Source organism: Rhodofomes roseus (assembly GCF_022264815.1).
Source record: "Rhodofomes roseus strain CIRM-BRFM 1785 chromosome Unknown C8Q71scaffold_25, whole genome shotgun sequence".
NCBI classification, from domain to species: Eukaryota; Fungi; Basidiomycota; class Agaricomycetes; order Polyporales; family Fomitopsidaceae; genus Rhodofomes; species Rhodofomes roseus.
In genome coordinates this window covers 259476-276805 of record NW_025952981.1, presented here as the reverse complement: position 1 = coordinate 276805, position 17330 = coordinate 259476, and the positions used below count along the sequence as shown (strand labels likewise).

At 54.4% G+C, this 17330-nt stretch overlaps 8 protein-coding genes across 8 annotated transcripts; 3 read left to right on the top strand and 5 right to left on the bottom strand.

Moving 5' to 3' along the window:
• Positions 1-1057: 1057 nt before the first annotated feature.
• C8Q71DRAFT_715113 (uncharacterized protein) lies at positions 1058-2140 on the top strand (the record flags this gene model as incomplete). Its single annotated transcript, XM_047921020.1, has 2 exons — positions 1058-1705; positions 1892-2140. The coding sequence occupies 2 exons, from the start codon at positions 1058-1060 to the stop codon at positions 2138-2140; spliced, it is 897 nt and encodes a 298-aa protein (XP_047774712.1).
• Positions 2141-3241: 1101 nt separating this feature from the next.
• C8Q71DRAFT_798901 (uncharacterized protein) lies at positions 3242-5431 on the bottom strand (the record flags this gene model as incomplete). The annotated part of the gene is made up of 9 exons (XM_047925855.1): positions 3242-3885; positions 4015-4396; positions 4424-4549; positions 4586-4673; positions 4707-4833; positions 4861-4877; positions 4914-4927; positions 4958-5031; positions 5407-5431. 9 exons carry the CDS (start codon positions 5429-5431, stop codon positions 3242-3244), a joined length of 1497 nt encoding a protein of 498 aa, XP_047774711.1.
• An 861-nt stretch (positions 5432-6292) lies between these two features.
• C8Q71DRAFT_715286 (aspartic peptidase domain-containing protein) lies at positions 6293-7388 on the top strand (the record flags this gene model as incomplete). The annotated part of the gene is made up of 6 exons (XM_047921031.1): positions 6293-6404; positions 6453-6655; positions 6735-6767; positions 6829-6917; positions 6980-7144; positions 7208-7388. Coding segments are annotated over 6 exons (783 nt in total), but the record flags the coding sequence as incomplete, so codon positions are not given.
• Positions 7389-7764: 376 nt separating this feature from the next.
• On the bottom strand, positions 7765-8398 carry C8Q71DRAFT_294028 (Ctf8-domain-containing protein). The gene is made up of 2 exons (XM_047917606.1): positions 8140-8398; positions 7765-8068 (listed from the first exon to the last, which is right to left on the bottom strand). The coding sequence occupies exons 1-2, from the start codon at positions 8314-8316 to the stop codon at positions 7775-7777; spliced, it is 471 nt and encodes a 156-aa protein (XP_047774709.1). The 5' UTR covers positions 8317-8398; the 3' UTR covers positions 7765-7774.
• A 107-nt stretch (positions 8399-8505) lies between these two features.
• C8Q71DRAFT_715174 (Alpha/Beta hydrolase protein) lies at positions 8506-9438 on the top strand (the record flags this gene model as incomplete). The annotated part of the gene is made up of 3 exons (XM_047921024.1): positions 8506-8714; positions 8833-9019; positions 9076-9438. 3 exons carry the CDS (start codon positions 8506-8508, stop codon positions 9436-9438), a joined length of 759 nt encoding a protein of 252 aa, XP_047774708.1.
• A 334-nt stretch (positions 9439-9772) lies between these two features.
• C8Q71DRAFT_861611 (acid protease) lies at positions 9773-11305 on the bottom strand (the record flags this gene model as incomplete). Its single annotated transcript, XM_047927925.1, has 9 exons — positions 9773-9986; positions 10037-10204; positions 10272-10360; positions 10424-10479; positions 10546-10740; positions 10799-10935; positions 10990-11013; positions 11079-11187; positions 11248-11305. 9 exons carry the CDS (start codon positions 11303-11305, stop codon positions 9773-9775), a joined length of 1050 nt encoding a protein of 349 aa, XP_047774707.1.
• A 288-nt stretch (positions 11306-11593) lies between these two features.
• Positions 11594-13871, bottom strand: C8Q71DRAFT_293902 (acid protease). Its single transcript, XM_047917605.1, has 13 exons — positions 13756-13871; positions 13663-13688; positions 13383-13607; positions 13306-13329; positions 13103-13239; positions 12861-13052; positions 12751-12806; positions 12610-12698; positions 12395-12562; positions 12189-12328; positions 12112-12123; positions 11732-12055; positions 11594-11665 (listed from the first exon to the last, which is right to left on the bottom strand). Exons 3-12 carry the CDS (start codon positions 13514-13516, stop codon positions 12030-12032), a joined length of 978 nt encoding a protein of 325 aa, XP_047774706.1. The 5' UTR covers positions 13517-13607; positions 13663-13688; positions 13756-13871; the 3' UTR covers positions 11594-11665; positions 11732-12029.
• A 552-nt stretch (positions 13872-14423) lies between these two features.
• On the bottom strand, positions 14424-16437 carry C8Q71DRAFT_293696 (acid protease). Its single transcript, XM_047917604.1, has 13 exons — positions 16212-16437; positions 16121-16152; positions 16005-16052; positions 15835-15943; positions 15754-15777; positions 15569-15705; positions 15313-15507; positions 15199-15254; positions 15056-15144; positions 14837-14998; positions 14631-14770; positions 14543-14554; positions 14424-14486 (listed from the first exon to the last, which is right to left on the bottom strand). Exons 1-13 carry the CDS (start codon positions 16322-16324, stop codon positions 14461-14463), a joined length of 1143 nt encoding a protein of 380 aa, XP_047774705.1. The 5' UTR covers positions 16325-16437; the 3' UTR covers positions 14424-14460.
• Positions 16438-17330: the final 893 nt, after the last annotated feature.

Sequence of the window (17330 nt, the reverse complement as noted above, 5' to 3'; positions counted from 1 at the left end):
ACGTCGACCAGCACGGCGGCCTTGGAGGACGTCCCGGGAGCGTCAGCGCTCGGTGGCGTCTTCTGGCAGTGCGAGACAGCGCAATACATGCGCCGGATGTTCCCCAACTCAATACTCTCCAGGTGAAGAGACTAGCTGTTTAACGCACAGTACTGATGCACGCTGATCCGCCTATCTCGCAGTGACCCGCGAAGCCCCTAAAATGGTATTCCAACGCCACCACGGAAGCGTACCTTCTCAATACGATCTTCAGTCTCTCCGTTCCGCCGGTCCTGAGCGCGCTGGCTCTCTCATTGGGCGATCTTTACATCTCACGTCAATTGACCTGTCCACGGGTCTGCGTAATGGTCCAGGAGCAAAATCTGCCGTATAACCTTCGTCGAAGAGAAGGGACACCGGACGGCAGACACGATTCCGTGACGGCGAAGGCGCACCGAAATAGACACGGGAAGACGACCATGTTTCCCTGCGTTATCTGATATTGAACCATCGTTTTGCGGTACCGGCTATGGGGTTTCCACGCTGCAAGTAGGAAAGCGCAGCAGTCCGGGATAGCGCTTATGTGCCTCCGACAGAGACTTTCGGATGAGCAACTGCTACATGTGCTGGGTTGCCTAAGAAGCACCGTGAGTGCAAATGAAATTCCTCTGTGAATCTTTTCTCCATGTACGGCCCGCTATACGACGCTCATGAATGCTATGACAGTTGCTAGTGCCGAGCACGACCCAGGCGTACCACGCATATGCATAACACTTGCGGCGTGCGACTCCATTGATACCGGAAGATCCACGATACCCACGGTCTCATATGCATCTGGTCCCAGTGGAGGCGCAGGAAGCGCGAGGACGGTGCTTGATTCCCCACTCGGCCAATTCTTCAGTAGAACGTTCAAGATCGGCATTTATGCATGTATCACCGTGGGGACGACTGTGGTTTGCCACTCTGCGTGGCTCCATTCTGACGGGAGGCGTGTCCGCGCAACCATATATCTTCTTACGACCACGGCTGACTGCCATTTCGCCCACCTTTGCCACCCCTCCCCCTCCCAGCAACAGCGATGGCTCTACTCTCTCTCAACTACGATGTGCTCTCCGCGATCGTCGAGCAGACAGACCCGTCCTCGGCACTCAAACTGTCGATGGCTTCTCGTGGGGCCTACGACCTCGGAATTGCCCAAGCCCTCGCTAGCGTCACTCTGTCTCGATCCCAGCGACAAGTCTCAGCCTTTTGCCAGTTTCTCCTAGCGGATCCGACTCGGTTACCGCAGCTCCGCGAGCTCACTATCGAGAGCTCTGCCTTTGGTGTTGCTCGTCACATCGAATTCCAGCGCACCGCCGACTTCTCTGCCGCTGCGGAGCTTGCAGACGTCTTGCGAAGAGCTCGCCGCCTGCGGCGCCTCTCCATAGCGTGCTTCGAGGACTTCCTCGCGCACGAACCACGCATAGGCGATGCCATCTGCGCGTTGCCGGAGCTTGTGGAGATCAGTCTTCATAACTGCGGCCAATTGGCAACGGGCGTCCTCTCTCACCTGCGGGGCTCGTTACGAAAAGTGCAGTTCACCGCTCTATTCAATCGAAAGCTGCCCACCTTCTTCCACCGACTGCAATCGCAAGATCGCATCGAAACGCTAGAGCTCGCTCATCTAGACCTGTCAGATGGCAGCCAGCCATATGGCGAAGTCCACGAACTTCCCCACATGCCGTCAGTGCGCTCTCTGTCTTTGCGAGGGAGCACGGCACGCATGTCCCTGTTCGTGCGCGCCATGCCGAACCTTCAGCGCCTGCATCTCTCCGACGTCTACAGCAGAGCGCTGGGAACGCCGGGAGGTCGGAAACGAGAGTGCTGGGTACGCTTGGCTTACCTGAAAGGCAACGTCCCCGATCTACAGCAGTGGGACATAGCATGCCCGGTGCGATGGCTCCAGCTTGGGCTTACCGCTTACCACTACGACACGGCAATCGACATCATTCGCCGCACAACCCCCGCCATTCTTTCGCTGCCCGTGGAGACCAAGGTAGACGCGACGTTCTGGACCAGGTTCGTTGATGTAGCCTCGGGTGTACGGCATCTCGAGCTGTGCTTGGACGAGGGGAAGGTCCATAAACTATCCTGGTGGCTGGTGCGTCTGTGTGTCCTTTGACGTCCCTCACACAGTTATCTGATAGTGCTGCTGTCTATAGGCCCACATCCCTGCGTTGCTCCGAACGCTATCACTCACGTCGATCTTCATTTGCGTAAGGCATACGCAGAGGATCGGTGCCGAAGAAGACTTCAAGCCTATCGATGTCAGGGTCGATAGGACCTACCAGACGATACGGGAGCGTGTCGCGGCGGCGATCCCCTCTCTCAAGTATGTCGCTATCGCCATCGCGACGAAGTGCGAAGACCCCTTCGAGGAGCAGCAGAAGGCCCCGCTTTGGTGGCAAGTGACGAGGGTATCTGGGATGACGATACTCGACATTGTCCCGTACGAAAAGGGTGCCACTCTCCGAGAACGCCTGATGAACATGCCTTCTTGAGCTTCTCAAAGTGATGTTCCGATTGTATAGGTATGCGCAGTCTTCGTCCCTATCAGCTGGAAATACTGAGATCCGACTCACTTCTGATGCAGGACTCCTTGGGTCGTCATAGCTCGACATGCAACCTTGACCAGCGCATCAGAATCTCGAATTGCAGGTCCCACACGCTCAGTCATCGAATCGGTGCGAAGACTTCGTCAAGGACGTTACTGAGAAGCATGAGGCATGAGGCATGGAGGATCACCGCACTGCTGATGGCACAATACCAGGTTAGCCGCCTACGAGGCATCTCAGACCCTCATTAGACTGCACGCATCGGAGTATGGCGCAAGTTACGATAGACACGCCTATAGACATGCGACGCAATATTACGGGGTATAAGTTGAAAGGACCAAACGACTGTCATTCGAGAAAGATAGCAGCAGAGAGCGTAATTCGTTCTAAACCAAGTTGTAGCATAAGTAGGCTGGGAGTCAAAGTGCGATTTATCATACACTACCCGTAGAGGCTGGGGTTCTTCGCTTTCACCAACATATATGTACAAGCACGCTGAAACGACAAGGACTGAACGTCGTTGAAAACCGTGCGTAGACGTAAGAAGACAATTGTACCTACCAAGTTCGGCGTGATTATATCGTCATTTCGTCCAAACAACTGTCGCCACTGCTTCACATCCCATTCCGTAGCCTTCCAAGATGCGCATACCAAGGTAACCTGAACTCTCATTCGTCGTCCGCTAAATCGAATTCGTCCGGGATCGTAGCAATGCTCATGGGCCGGGGCTTGGCCTCGAGCATATTGAGGATGTCCTCGAGTTCTGAGCCACCACCGGGAGTAGGCGTCGACTTTCCATTTACATGAGCATTCGCGTCGTGACCCTCTGGTGTGGTGGAGCCCGCTCGTTCCGCCTCGGAAGGAGTGGGTTCATCCAACTGAGCGTCGATGTGGTCCTCCGCCTGGACGGCCTCCTCGTGATGCTCTGCGTCTGCGGCAGCGGGAAGCTCTGGCACACCTTCTTCGTGAACCACCGTTTCGTCCGGCTTCGGAACAGCCTCCTCCAACGCCTCCTCGGCACTTGTATCCTGAATCCCATACTCCGCCAACTCCTCTTCCTTCGAGTTTAGGATGACTTCGACGGTCTCGTCTGCCGCAGCATGCACGTCTGGGTCATCGGTGAGCGCCGCTGACGCATGCTGCGGTTCGTCGATGAGCGTGCTTTCCGAGCCATCGTGTTCATGTGCCTGGACGGGACTCGAGAGCGTCTCCTGTTCCTCCTGTTCGTGCTCGGGCTGATGATCGTACTCAGGGAAATCGACAGGGATCTCTGCGTGTTCATCTTCGGGCTCAGTTGCTGGTTCAGTTGCAGCTGCAGGTTTTGCAGCAGTCGGTGTCGCCTTCGCCTTCGTGGGCGTGGCAGCAGCTCCTCTCGTCGTCACCCCAGTCCCCTTCGCCGCCGTAGCTCCACCCCGCGCTGCGCCCCTAGCAGCCGGCGAACCTCTGGAGGCAGGGCTTCCCCTCGTTGTGGTTGCCGCGGGTGTCGGAATCCTCGCCTTGCTCAAACTGGCTGCGGTAGGCTTGCTCAGCCTCTCCATGACTCCCGTGTTTGCTGTCGACTTCTTAGCCGGAGTGGGGACCGGCTGGGTATTGCGTGCCCTCGCGAGTGACGCGGCGGTGGGAGCGAATAGCCCCGAAGACGGCGTCTTCGGTCTAGCCGATGCCGGAGTAGCAACAGTGGTCTGCGAAGGGGTCTTTGGACGCATAGACGGTGTCTTGGGTCGAGAGGGTGTCTTCAGAGGCGCAGGCGTCGTATGAGAGGCGCGAGACGATGGGCGCGGCTTAGCGGGCGTCGTATGAGAGGCGCGAGACGACGGACGTGGCTTAGCGGGTGTCGTCTTGGGCGTGACGGCCTTCGCAGGGGTCGACGCAGACGTAGACGGAGAAGGATGGTAAGCAGTTGGAGGGGACTGTGTGGACGAACGTGCCGGTGTGCGGGTGGTACCGCCAGCCGTGCTGGGCCTACCGGTGGTAGTCTTCGACGGAGTACTTGGGACACGAGGTGGATTTACTGTACCCGTGCTCGATTGACGCGTCGGTAGAGGCTTTAGAACGGGCACCGCGGTTTTCGGTGACGAGGGCGCGGTGTCGGCTGCAGCCCTGGCAGGCTCAGTAGTCGGCTCTGGGATAGACACAGTAGCGGTAGGTGGGGACTTGGCCAATCCACCGTCGGAGAACCTCGAAAGCTGATCTGCTATGCTTGGGCTAGAGGTCGACGAAGGCCTTGGCTTCGGAGGCCATTCCCGTTTCTCCCTCTGCTCTATCTTCTCCGTGTCTCCGGTTGCACTGGTCTGCGACGTAACGCTGGATGTGCGTGTAGGAACATTTGGCACGATCGACTGGCGTTTCGTCTGCTGTTCGAAGCGACCGATAAGGTTGGCGACACTCGCCCTGGGACGTTCGTCAGGCAATGGCCTGCATTGCGCACGAACGGTGACGCGATCAGCAAGCGGTGATGCTGGATGAGCAATGGGCAGGCGTACATGCTGTTATGACCCAATGCACGAAGAGTAGGGATACGGGTATCTGATCTGCGCTGAGACTAGGCGATAGTCAAGAGCAAACGGCCCTCGCCGGCGAGAGCGGTGTAGACGTGCTTCAGGATGGCAAACGCGATGATGACAGTGAAGGTTCAAGTTGTATAGAAGAACCGGTACAAAAGCTCAGTAGTCTTGGCTTACTACTCGTCGTATCATACGTAATCGGAGTATGAACATTTGTAATCTTCCATACTGTCTGAGTAAAAGGCAACTAATGCCAATACGTGTCAGTTTGCATATCGGAACTGTGGCCTTCCGGCGTACCATACCCGTATACGCAAGTGTAAGCTCACTGCATTGTGCTGGGACTGATGGCATACAGTATATCGCTGACGTGTGCCATCTCCCCAGCATCAACCAGACATTCTCCGTAGGGTACGTGTTGCCGCTGTCAACAGAAGGTATTGAGTCTCAATTCCAATCCCGGTAGCTACGGTGTCAACGGAACCGCCTACAACAGAAGGTCGGTAAATTGGAAACTACGCCCCTACGGAAATAGCCGCCGGCCGTAGTCCGCGCCTGCCCAATATGGCAAGTGCACTCTTGCCCGCCGTTTCGTGGCAACGTACGACACCTGTGCACTGTATTCTGATGTATATAGACCTTGGCCTTTCTAGAGAGTGGCTGAAAATCATCCAATCAGCGTAGGTGACTGTATGGGTCCAGTACAACACTGAGTGCATGCCGTCACAGGCTGTTACGCGCAGAGCGCCCGCGTCACAAACGTGACGGCTGCCATGACATGTCCCAATGCGGACAGTCACAGTTCAAACATTCAATTGTGATTGGTCTGTCCGTTGCACGCTCGAACGACCTCTTCCGAGGGGTAGTCGCAGATAACAGGTAAATTCAACCAAGAATGAATACAGACTTGAGTACAGTGGTATACTTAGGGCAGCGGGAGTGTATACGGTAAGTACAGTTACGTAAGCGCGTGGCGGGCCTACCCGTTACGCACACCGTCTCTCTGAGTCGCCGTTTCACCTACCGACGCGCACGTGTTAGTGGTGGTATATGCTCGCACAAATCCTCTTCAAGTGTGATACGTGCGGCAGTGAAAAATGCCGCAAGACTGGCGGAATGTACTCGTGGGATGTGTGTGACAGGATGGTCACGTGCGCGTACGGTCCGTAGTACGGTCCGGACCCGTAGGGGCGTACTTTCCATTTTCGATATGTCCTCGCCTACAAAGACCGCGTCACAATCGGTACTGCGACCGTAGACGATCAGATTATCGGCAGTGAGGCCTATATGTCGGGTTTCACTCTCATAGAGCCCTTCGACGGAATACGTGAGTACCTCTCCGACCGTGTAGCCCTCAAACTTGAAGCTTGAATAGTAACTGGATCGAACCAAGGAGAAGTGTCTAGCTACAACACGACACCAAAATTCATGGACAACCTGTATGCGGCGGGAAGCATATCAGAGCCCGTCTCTGGTGTGTACATCGCGCCGTTCGTTGATGGTGAGGAGAATACTACAGAGATAAGTTTTGGCGGGGTCGATCCGAGCAAGTTCACCGGTGCGTCACTGCCACGATCAGTATCCGCGCTGTTGACTCATCTAGTCCGTCCAATGTCATACGTTGCATGTTGCGGGTGACATCGAATGGATACCGTAGACAACGCCCACCAATGAACATTGGAACTTCATGGTATGAATGCCTTGTCTCTTCAAACAAGTACGACCAGACAAATGAAAGCGTGTGGATCTAGGCTTCCAGTCTGTCATGGGGCAACATCACAGTCATTCCCCCGATCTATGCCCGTATGGACTGTGGTGTCCTATATATCCTCATCCCCACGTAAGAGCCTTATCATTCGCCGACTCAAGGGAATAGCAAGCTGACTTCGATACGATTACCAGCGAGACTACACTCTCCATCACAGACAGCGTAGCCAACGCGAGCCTCGATTCGACTGACTCCCAATTGGTTGCTGGCATCATCTTCCCGAGCAATATGACCGTCGACAAACTGCCCTCACTCGACATTGGTTTGGGAAACCTGAGTGTGTCGATCGTAGCCTCATAGTACGCGGCCGTTCTTCGCTTCTGACACTCAGCTGACAAGGGGCACTGACGTCGAACGTACAGTTATGTTGTGCCGGAGAGTGCATATGCGCCGATGAACATTACTGATGACGGACAGATCCACACATGGTTGTGTCCTGGCGGGCCTTCATTGATTGGTCTCGGACAGAAGGCGTTGGAGCACATTTGTTCAGCTTATGACAGTGCGTCCTACAACCTCGAATCAATGATTCATTGTGACTGATACTTTCTGCCGAGCGTAGCTGTCAACAACCGTAGGTTCCGACTACTGCATGACTCCGACGCCGTTCTGATGATGTCACTACTTCCAGTGGTTGGATTTGCGGCTGCGGCGAATGCCTGAGGCCTGAGTGGTTCAGCGGGCCATCTTCACTGAAGCACACAATGTTTGTCGAGCTGGGAGTATGGCTACGAGGATGGACTTTGTGACCGGACATCGAACATTGTTGCATGTTACCGACCCCGTCGCCGCCGTTGTATGCGGCGACGAAAATATCCTGATGTATGGAATCGACCATATCTTTACAACGCATATATGTCCAAAGTCTCTGAGTTCACCACAGATATCATACACTCGACATGTCCGTTAGCTCCTCCAATCCCTGAACCTCATTTCGCTTTCGTTCCTCCCTTTGAATCAGGTGCAATTGCCGATGCCCTTCCCACCATCGGCATCGGTCGCCTGGAGAAGACCATCTTGCGCTTGACCACGGCCATTACATCCCAACTGACTGGCTCAGCGGATTGTGAAACCGAGTCCCCATGTGAGGGGGCATCCGAGTAGTCTTCTCCTGAAGATTTGACGCTAGGAGGAGTGTGACGGTGCAAGACAGCGAGTGGCTTTTGCAGGTTCACCAGCTTGCCCTCCAACAGGTGGTGTCCTATGCGTAGGGTCGATTTTTTCTGCGAGCAATTTGGAGTCATATCTACGTCAGAAATCTCATAAAGACAGAATGGTCGGCGTAATCGCTCACTGTTGCATCATCTATACGCAGCGTTCCGATCGTTTGACCCTCGCTATCCCCAACTACGTCTAGCTTGCCTTGCAGCTCGATGAGAACGAGGCCCTCGGTCCCGAACTGTGCAAGTTGTGGCGGGAAAGTGTTCCCATCGCTCGGTGACGAGAGTGAGATGTTGATTGGAACGATCATGGGGATGTGAGGCAAAGGAGTGCGACCGTGTCTGACTCTGAGTTGAGTCGACGCGTCGCGACGCGCTGTCGTGGGATTAACGCGTCTGTGGCAAAGCACGTGAGACACACTGAGCCTGCGCAAACCTGGATCCTCTCCTCTTGTTCCTCCTCCTCCTCTCCCCTTTGTCGTTGCCCCGTCGCTGCCATCATGAGCTCTGCTCCATCTCCATCTTTTTCTCAAGATTTGCGAACTGGACACCAGCTCGTGCAGCTACCCTCAGGGACAACTCTCGAGTGCGACGTAGCCCCTCCACCAGCTCCATGGGTCGAAACGACGGACGTGTCTCAGTCGGTCCAAGCGAAGCTAGCTGTCTTCCTACATCCGTGGTCGTGGCTTGGCGGATGTATGGGTGATCCGTGCGTTGTGCAGCGTTTTGGAAATCCGCAGTCGACCTGAAAGTGCGCTCTCCCACTGGTCTCGGATGTGTATGTATGGGGTCAACAACGGATACGCTCTATCACCATGACATGCCAGTGTCTTGAATCTGCTGGTCGCCCCTTTACACAGACTCCGCTACCATGTCATACGCTACAACTCTCGCGGCGTCGGGAAGTCGTCCGGCTGGGCCTCGCTCACGGGCAGCCGAGAGGCGCAAGACCTACGTGAACTCGTTCAGTGGGCTATCGACCGCCTGCAATCTGTTGAATCTGTGGTAATCGTGGTACGCATTCATGGTTCTCTTGATGCACCTCATACAGAGACGTGGCCGTACCGCAGGGCTATTCCTACGGCTCCCTCATAGCTTCCCTCCATCCACTACTCCCACACCCTAGGGTTTCTCACATTATCATCTCCTACCCGCTCTCTGTGCGCCATTGGCTCACAGCCTTCCACGGGGGTACCTACACAGCGGCAGTCACTGCGCTCGTCCGCGATGACCGCGCGCATGTACTCGCCCTCTATGGCGATCACGACGACTTCACGAATCCCGAGGCGTACGAGGGATGGACACGTAGCCTCTCCGAGGCGACCGCGGAAGGTGTCTTGAAGATCGTGAAGGTTGAGGGAGCCGATCACTTTTGGAGAGAAAGTGGTGCGAGGGTGAAGCTGGTTGAGACAATTGAGACGTGGTTGTCTTGACTTAGATGTTATCTATGTCATTGGTTACTGGTCGAAGCAGTTATCTGTGCCGACGCACAGGAGCCCGATGGTGCATTGGTGTCACAGCGATCTCTCCTTGCACAAGCTCATATAGCATTTGACATCGCCATACCCGCAATGCACCGATATACCCTTTGTCCGGTTTTCTCTGTACAAGCCCGACCAGATTGTGGCTCCCATTCATGAAGTCCCAAGAACTGCTTCGCGTCCTACGGGTGATCATGCTATGTGCGCAAATCCCACACCTGCGAATGTACGTTTAGCATGCACGTTCGTCAGTGACTGCTCACACATGTGTAACACTCACGATGGTTCACGACTGCACGTTCATCACAGGCCCGCAAGTCACTTCGTGGGACGATAGGCAGAGGGAGAAACGAGACGCACTATCGTATGCCGAGTACAGGTGCTCCAGCACTTTCTGACCCAGCATGACAAACGAGGGTCCGCCAGCACAGACGTATGTGTGCATCATACCGTCGTCCGTGATGTTCAACGCTGAGTACACGCTCGGTGAGACAATATAGCTGCCGCCGACCGTCAGGTCACCTAATAGCGATGAACATGGACCACTCACTCTTCTGCACGTACCTGCACTTGCAGACTGCCGAGTCCGATCTCCAAGGGCGGGAGATCAGCCGCGGTCATGTTTGCCGGGAAGATAAGACATCCTGCTAAGAACGAGCCGTTGCTCTCATCAAGCGTCGTCCCTGGAATAGTGTCAACGATAGTGAAAAGCTGATCACTTGTTCAATGGCGAGACCCTATCAGCGAGACTACCTCTATGGTAACGACTATGAGCAGATACTTACTTCGGGATCAGGATAGCCAGAGCACCACAGTCTGTACGGGCGAAGATTGGCTGAGGTGCGGTGATATTGCCCCATGAGAAGCTCGTCGCCTGTTAACAGTATGCAGCCGAATGTGGTCTGAGCAGCATGAGCTTTGTAAGTGAACGACGCACGTTGAAGTTCCAGTGCTGATTATATGGTGTATCCTGAGGAATCCACTCAATCTCACCTGCATCATGTCAAAGACGAGTCATTAAGCTTCTTGTACGGAGAATATCAAAGATGATATACAAACCAACGAACCGGCTTGAATCAACCCCTCCGAAGGTGATCTCGCCAGTGTTGACCGCGCCTGGAACAAACGAGGGCACATAAAGTCCAAAGATCGATTCGGAAATGCTTCCCTGCGCATAGAGGTTCTCGATGAATGTCGGCGTCGTGGGGTATCCCGATGTCTGGTTGATGTTTGAGCCCGGCGGGCCAAGGCCGACTGCGAAGAAAGTGTCATCGACACTGCGAAGGCGAACGTGAGGAAGACTTGTACGCACAGATGCCATCATACACGCCCAGTTCGGGGAAGCCCTCCACGTAACTTGCGCTACCAATGATCTGGTCGCTGGCGGTTGCAGAGCCAACGGTCACGGCATCTTTGTAGGCTGTCCCGTTGGCGTAGCCAGAGCCGTATCTATTCAATGCTGGGTATACTGTGTCGAATACTGAAAGGAATTCAGGTACGTACGCAACGGCAAATGTCGCATTGATCCTGCCAAACGCCGCCATGCAATCAGCGACTGTGAAGCATGTAGGCAGAAAGATGCAAAGTCTTACGCTTGAGTGTCGGGCCCGGGTTCGTACCGCTGGTGCGCACCAACCCAAAGATACGCACTTCCCGTGTCTACCAGCACGTTGGGGAACGTCTGATTGTCACCGGCTTCAACTGCACCAGGGCCAATGAATCACTATGACATCACGATGTGCAGTGGAGAGTTGGGCATACCTGCGGTGAAGACTGCGAACTGCGTGTTGGTAATGGGCGCGGACAAATCTGTCGACATGGTGAAGGTTGAAAGCAGATAATACCTCAGCTAATGTTGAGGCGAGGAGTTGCCTACGTACCGTTGGCTGATGAATTGAGGTAGTCAGCGAGATCACGTCGAAAGAGGACGGACATACATCATACAAACCTAGCAAGGACTTGATAGGGACCTTCAGTAAGTCCGCCGCGTTTGCTTGACCAATTGCGAGAACAATCAGGCCCACGGACAACGCGCACATCATAGCCACAACGATACTGGGGGCGAACAGGTCTAAAGCCTATATAGATTCTCGGGCGGCCTTCGCGAAGGGGCGATCGCATGTTTCTGTCCGAGAATCCTCGGTGGCCGACACTACATCGAATCGTGCATAGCGGGTGCCTGGCAGAAGAGCGGTCAGCGACGACCGTCTGTACTACATACTCACATGCGTAATATAATAGACACCATTTCGACGACATGTAGAAGACGCCACAGTGGTTGCACCGCAATCATTGCTTCGGGTCAATGAAAGCGTGGTCGGTCATGTCTACTGAGTCCATGAAACGAAGATGATTGTCTTCCGGCGATAGGCAAGATAAATTCCAGCTGCTTCAGAATCAAGAAGTCCGTTGTGATTGTCGCGAATGATACCAAACGTAAAGCAGCAGCCCGATGAACAAATGCAACAATGATACTGCTGAGCGTCTGACTCAGCATCGCGGTAGTGTCCGTTCTTCATTGATAGCTTGGTCCGTGGGTGGAGTTACGCCGTGAGCGCAAATCCAACGACTGACAGTCGATATGAGCTCGTATGCCTTCAAGTCTGAATGATCACTACCACGTACGATGGTTCACGACTGCAAATCACACGCAGTGCGGTGTAAGACTAAGGGAGAGGCCGTAGTATGAAAGCGAAACGCACTGTCGTAGGTTGAGTATACGTGCTCCAGGGCTTTTTGGCCAAAGTTGACGTATTCAGGCCCGCCTGGGCAAAGGTAAGTATGCGTCTTCCCGTCAACAGTGACATTGAGTGTCGCGTAGAGGCTCTCAGGGACAATAGAGCTGTAAATCATGAAGACTGCCATGGGTCCGCACACTTGTGTTGACAGGGAAGTATGAACAACGCACCCTGCTGCAGGGATCGACAAGAGCAAGTTTCCAAGCCCGATCTCGAGTGGCGGCAAATTGTCGGCAGTCATGTTGCTTGCAAAGATCAGACAGGTGGTAAGCTGGCTATCACTGCTGAGATCAAGGCTAGTCCCTGGTACATCGTCCAGCATATCGAAGAACTGGTCACTGAAAGCGTGGTCAGTCGTCGTCAACATGGCGGTAGCGAGACTTACGTCGGTAATAGAATCGGCAGCGTTCCGCAATTCGTGCGAGCATACAGAGGGCTTGTCATGGTGATGTTGCCCCATGCGAAACTAGACGCCTGAGAGAAATTTCAGGCACCAGCTGCAGGAATAGTGAGGGCGAGGCTGTACATTGAACCCCCAGTGTGTATTGTACGGGGTACTCTGCGGAATCCATTCGATGTCGCCTGCAACGCAGATTCAGCTGTACCCCTCGATGCAGTAGATCCAAGAGTACTTACCAGTGAAGCGGCTCGAATCGACGCCTCCGAAGGTGATCTCGCCAGTGTTCGGCTCATCGGTGAACGGCGGAATGTACAGACCAAATACAGGATCGTCGATGCTACCCTGCGAGTAGAGGGTCTCCATGAAAGTGGGCGTAGTGTTAATCCCCGACGTCTCGTTGACGTTCGAACCAGGTGGTCCGAGGCCAACTACGCGTATGTCAGTGATGTCGCTGCGGCCAGGTGGATATAACGCTCACGTATTCCGTCGAACGGCTCCCAGAGCTCGAAGCCGTCAATGTAGCTTGCACTTCCGATGATCTGCCGATCTGCGGTGGCAGATGCGACTGTGACATGGTCCTTGTACGCAGTTCCGTTGACGTAGCCAGAGCCATACCTGATGTGTCACGGTTTCAGGGAGCCACCAAGCGCGGTCAGCCTCGGGATTATACTCTAGACTCACCCAACACCAAACGTCGCGTTGATACTGTCACGTCTGTTCAGTAGCATGGCCGAACTGTGTAGGTGAGCCCGTCTTACACCTCTGTGTTTGATCCCGGAGTGTACTGTTGATCTCCTCCTACCCATAGGTACGCGCTGCCCGTGTCTACCAAGACATTCGCGAACATTTGGTTGTCTCCCGCTTGGAAAGCGGTTGAATAGCGAAATTGCATTGTGGTCCAATAGTACCGCCAGACATACCAGCCACAACGACATCCACGTTTGTGTTCGTCAAAGTCCCAGAGGTCACGGTATCTGAATAATCTAGACACAGAGTTAGCCCTGGACGTACGCATCAACTGAGAGGTAAGCCACTGACTCAGCCCTGTTGAAAATCTGCTAGGCCTTCACCAAAAGCGTCGACCAATCGGTATTCTCGGGCACCTAGACTAAAGACAAATTATAGACGTACCGCAGAGTTGACATGCTAGGAATGAATACGGCGGCATTCACGTGGACATAAGCAGCGCTGCGGCGGCCTTGGTGCGAGCTTCGTATCCGTTCAGCATAACGTCGTCAACTCCTCGGGGATCGCGATCTGCACGCAGAGCCTGTCGAGCAAACCGTCAAGCATCATATACCTCACGGCATACTCAATCAAGATCAACACGAGCCGCGTATAGGCATCGTCATCCTGTTGTTCGGCGCAAGGGAGAGCCCGGACCGCCTCCTTTAAGCTCGTTCAGGATCGGATGTGAATATGTCACACAGATCGGGAAACTCTAAGCGGGCGTGTGCACAAGGTGCGGCGGCGGCGCCCCCATGGTGGCCTGTAGCTACCGCAGAAGTACTGAGTTGGTACTGGGTATGTACTCAATCCCCTGTGAGCATTGCTCTACAAGGCGAGTGTCACCTGACCGGGGGCAGTGAATCAACGAGCTGGAGACTCTGTAGACGTGAGGTACAATCCACCACTCACTCTGGGGTCAGAATATCCCACAGGCTGATCACTGGCGACCGGTAGCTCCTGATCGTCGGGCTTTTCAACCGAAGTCGCACCGCCAACTATGTAGGCATGGTATTCTTTGCCTTAAGTGTCCATAGTGTCCATGAAGAAGTGTAAGAAGTCCGAAAGAAGCAGTGTCTGGTGCGCAAGACAAGAGAGAGCACCGTCGTCTTACGCAAGGTGTGCAAAGCCGATGACTGTCCATTCCGGTCAGTGTGAGTCTCACATAGTTTTGATATGACGCGACACTTACGGTGGTTGTCCACTGTGGTACATCCACGCATGAGCGCAGGTGGTATTGGTTAGCGGGGGCGAAAAAAGACAGTAGAAATTCAACGCACTGTCATACGCCGAGTACGCATGTTCGAGGAACTTCTGGCCGAGAGTCAAGGCCGATGGGCCACCAGATCCAATCCAGGTGTGCGTCATCCCATCATCCGTGATGTTCAGCGACGGGTACAAGGTCTTCGGGACGATGTACCTGAACATCAACGTCAGCCATCACGCAACGCATGGAATAATTCACCGCTGGCGGCATGTGACGTACTGGTCCGCAGTGATGTTGAAGAGGAGGCTGCCGAGGCCGATCTCGAGCGGGGGTAGCTCGTCTGTGGTGGCGTTGCCCGGGAAGGTGATGCAGCCATTCAGGAGCGAAGAATCATCGATCGCCGCGCCCTGGATCATGTCGAGCATGTCGAAGAACTGGTCGCTGAACAGACCAGACTGGCGTCAGTGCGAGTACCGTGATACAGATGGTGGTACTTGCAAGGGAACGGTGACGGGAAGAACGCCGGTGTCGGTGCGTCCGTAGAGAGGCCCACTTGCGGTGAGATTGCCCCAACTGAAGCTCGAGACCTATACAGCCGAGAGCTTCAACAATTGCATGCGACTAAATAGATGTATCCGTACGTTGAACTCCCAGTGCAAGTTGTAAGGCGGTGTCTGGTTGAGCCACACGAGGTCTCCTGTCATGCAGGTGCCTTCAGTATGGTCAATATACTCCAACACGTATATGACACGTACCGTTAATCTTGCTCTCGTCGATGCCACCGAACGTGATCTGACCGACGCTCTCCGCGTTGTCGTCCAGGGGACCGACGTAGATCCCGAACACCGGCTCGTCGATCGTACCCTCCGACACCAAGTTCTCCACGAAGGTCGACGTCGTGTTGCTTCCGCTGACCTCACCTTGGTTGGAGCCAGAGGGTCCGAGGCCGACTTCACGAGAGCAAGAAGATGAGAATCCAAGGAAGATCACGTGGAATTAAGGGATACGCACGGATACCGTCAATGGGCTTCTCGAGGGTGAAGCCATACATGTAGTCTGCGCTGCCGATGATCTGAGAGTTGACCGTAGCAGAACCGACCGTGACACGGTCATTGTATGCGGTACCGTTGACACCGCCGACGCCGTAGCTAGCAAGAATTAGGTGATTATCGAGGGGAAGGTACAATGCGACTCACCCAACGCTGAAGGTATCATTTGTGCTGGTATGCAAGGAGATGAAACTCGTCGTCGCAGCACAGCAGAGATGACATGCTCACACTTGGGTGTATTGTCCAGGCTGGTACGCGTCCAAGGCACCAACCCAGAGGATGGCACTTCCCGTATCCACCAGCACCTCACTGAACGTCTGCTCGTCGCCAGCTTGCACTGCGTGGCGCACACACGGGTATGAGAACGAGGGAGTCAAACAGAACTTGCTGAGACGCACCGGGAACGACGATTTTGAGAGCCGCATTGGTCGCGGGCGCTGAAGGGTCTGTTCAAGGTGACAATCGCTCCATGTCAATCATCACATCCTTGACTGCCCACGCCAGCGGCTCCTACCTGACGACGACGAGAAGCCAGCCAAGTAGGGACTTCGAGAGACTGTTGTCAACTTGTGTGGATCGTCATGAGAAACAGACAGGAAACGTACGCGAGGGAAGACTTCGTAGAAACATTGAACGTATTCGCAGCCTTCACAAGCGGGGCGCCCAGCAGAGCTGCTGCAGCCGCACGCTTCAATCCTCCCTGGTATCTTTTGAACATTCTTTGTCCTGTACTAGTGAACGTCGGCAGTCGAACGAGTGTGGGCTGCGAGGCGTTGAGGCCTCACGAAGGGTATGAGATGGGGGTAACGGTGATCGTCAGGGTGCCGGGATGAAAGCTGGACAGATTCATTTAAGTCGTGTGCGACCGTGTATATAACACTTTGTCCGATGATCATTCATCACGCGGGCGGTCGTAAGGAGATCCACCTTCCTCGACGTCGGGATTAGAACCAAGACCAAGTTATTGCGGGCGCCTGCTGCGTCACCGCGCGGACATTTGTGGCTTCTGAGATGGTCTCTACGCCCCGAACATATGTTTGTGTTCGAACTTGGTTCAAACGGCCTTCTGCTGAGGCCTTGAGGCCTTCGGCTTTGAGGAGGCCGTAGATGAAGTCAAGGGGTCTCCCCATGCACTGAACCCTTACATCGTGAGTTACATGGGACCGCCAGTTGCTTATGCTTGGCAAATGGGGCCGGGCAACCCAACTTCACATTTTGTCCTACGATTTGATTGCAATATCAAAATCTTGCACAAGATAGCAGGCCATACCTGTGCAATGCCCACGACTGTCTGAGTCTATTGGAGCTGCGAACCGAAGGGTCGACCCGCACCGAAGATGTCTCCCGCAAGATTCAAGATGCCAACACACAGTAGAAGAACTACGCTGCAGCGGGCAGCTTTCATCCAACCCATCCATGGACGGCCAACTTCAATCGAGCACTCCCTGCGGAATCCCTGAACTGGGTAGAGCCCAGTTAACCTTCGGTACCATATGGAATCGGAAGAGGAGCTAGCCAGGTTTGTGAAAAAATGACTGTATTCGTGGAACATACTATAAACTACTGCAACAGAATGTCGGCCCTCCCCAACGCAGAGACTCATCCTTCCAATCCACCGCCGTATCATCATGAGCACCAGCCGAAGCGATGCCTCCAAGACAGCGGACGAATCAGTCAAACAGACGAACCCCAGACGGCAGAGAAGTAGCCCCGGCACCTCCTGA